Consider the following 2102-nt stretch of genomic DNA (forward strand, 5'->3'; position numbering starts at 1 on the left):
ATATATATATATATATATATATATATATATGACACACGCATATACACAGGACCATTTTTTTTCTTTAAATCAAACCTTCATCACCAAGAAAAACCCGAAAGCGAGCGATAAATATGCTGTTATTTACCATGTATTTACAGATGAGCTTTTTTGTTTTTTATACAGGTGTATGCAAATTATGAAGCAAGTTGTCAGTTATTGGGCCACGCGGGGGACTCGTGTGTGGCCGGCATTTTAAAACATGCATGACTCAGTGCTCCCTCTAAGCCTTCAGAGTGAAAGGGGACCGCAACACTCAGCGGGTAGAAAGACAGACCGGCTCACTTCCGTTTCCACGTCTCTGTTGTGTTGCGTTGTGTTGTGTTGTGTTAAACTACACTCTGAATTTGACGTCAGGCATTCACGATGGAGAGAAATTGCTCATCAACACAAGGCTTCAATCTCATTTTGTCGTTTCCCCCAGATGCGTCCCTACGAGGACGCTCCTGTTTACAGTACATCTGCTGTCGCGTTCAAACTGCTGCCGGTACTTTCCGCTGGGGCCGTGCAATTAAATCTAAATTTTAATTGACGATTATTTTGCCAGTTACAAGTGAACTCGTATTTTTGCCTGTGTGTCGTGATCGGAAAAGAAAAAAATGTTTAAATGGGAAAAGTAATAAGGGAAATTGTCCAGCTAAGGGTGTTTGCACTGTTGATTTGTTTAGCCTGTTCAGTTTTTCCAAGTTCAATAGTCATTCCAAAAGTCAATGAGATGCAATGTCAATATTAACCAAAAATAATAAATAATAATAATAAATTTTCCCCATAATCGAGCAGCCCCATTTTCCACCCACAGTAGGCCTTCAGGTGTATACCCGTGCTGTAACATTACCTGCAGCAGTTTAAGACATAGTTTGATGTATGTGTAGGCAGATGGGTGGAGACTATTGGCACCTTGCATATAGACGACCCCCCCCCCCCCCCGTTTGTTATGAAACACCTGGTTCCCGCAGAGCAGCGCTGGCATAATGCAGCCAAACTCTGCTTCTCTCGCCCGATCTGTCCTTCTGCCGGTGGTGGCTGTATTAGTAGCAGTGGATATACGCTGTTACAGCATCTAGAAGCAATCCTCTTCTTAGCAGTATGAGGCTGACATAACTGTCTTTAGTAGTGTGTATTTGTGTGCATCTGCAAGCTTCTAGGTGGTCGCAGCGTTAGCGCTGGCTATAAGCAGGCTGGACTGAGGTCGTGTCTCGTCAAAACACTAGCAGTATTTTTTGAGCATTACTGCTATAGCTAGCTTAGTAGTGTTTGCAGCGGCTATCAGTTTTAGCACTAGCGGTACTACACTAGCATTAGCAAGCAATGTGTTAAAGCTATGTCAGAAGCCAATACAAGCTATCACTGCCTATCAGACATCACTCTTACAAAATGCATCGTGTTAGCGTACTCAAAGCTAATGCATGCAGTGATGGGGAGTAGCGTGGTCTATGGGCTCTATGGCAGCGGCTGGGCGGGGGGGGGGGAGGGAACAGGCGTAGAGGGAGCACCGATTGGTTCACTGGTGTCACATCAGTATGTCCAGGTCGTCGTCGCCGCGGTCCTCCTCCTCAGTCACGCGCAGCGCCAGCACCTCCTCGTTCAGGAAGAGTCCACTCAGGCGCTCCTTCCGGGCCTGCCGCTGCTCTTTCAGCTGCCGCTTCCGGAGGGCTTTCTGCTGGAGCTTACGCTGCTTGGAACGTTTCTGGAAGGTGGTGTCGCCAGACAGAGAGAGAGGGGTTAGAGTGGGCCGGGCAATATGTCAATGGAAATCGATATTGTGATACAAGACAAGATATCGTCTTATAGATTTTGGATATTGTAATAGTAGTAGTTCATGTTTATTGTCCCTATAGGGAAATTAGGTTGCAGTAAAAGATCACATCACATGATATTCAAACATTAACACAGATTAGGCAAGGAGGAAGAAAAAAACACAACATATGTACAAGACAACACTTGTGTCATAATATGACACAAGTGTTGTCTTCTCCTGGTTTTAAAGGCAGCATCACAGTAAAGGGATGTCATATTCTGAACTTTCCAGACTGTTCTAGCTGTCCTATTATTTGCCTTTGCCC

The 2102-nt window shown here is 44.9% G+C and overlaps 1 protein-coding gene across 1 annotated transcript in view; it reads right to left on the minus strand.

Annotated features, from left to right (window-relative positions):
- Positions 1–1354: 1354 nt before the first annotated feature.
- fam199x (family with sequence similarity 199, X-linked) overlaps positions 1355–2102 on the minus strand; it is a 9670-nt gene continuing 8922 nt past the window's right edge. The window contains exon 8 of the mRNA XM_032510873.1: positions 1355–1726. Within this exon, the coding sequence (XP_032366764.1) occupies positions 1550–1726 (177 nt within the window). The 3' untranslated portion in view covers positions 1355–1549. The remainder of the gene's footprint in view (positions 1727–2102) is intronic.

Source organism: Etheostoma spectabile, unplaced genomic scaffold (assembly GCF_008692095.1).
Source record: "Etheostoma spectabile isolate EspeVRDwgs_2016 unplaced genomic scaffold, UIUC_Espe_1.0 scaffold273, whole genome shotgun sequence".
In the NCBI taxonomy this organism is placed as follows: Eukaryota; Metazoa; Chordata; class Actinopteri; order Perciformes; family Percidae; genus Etheostoma; species Etheostoma spectabile.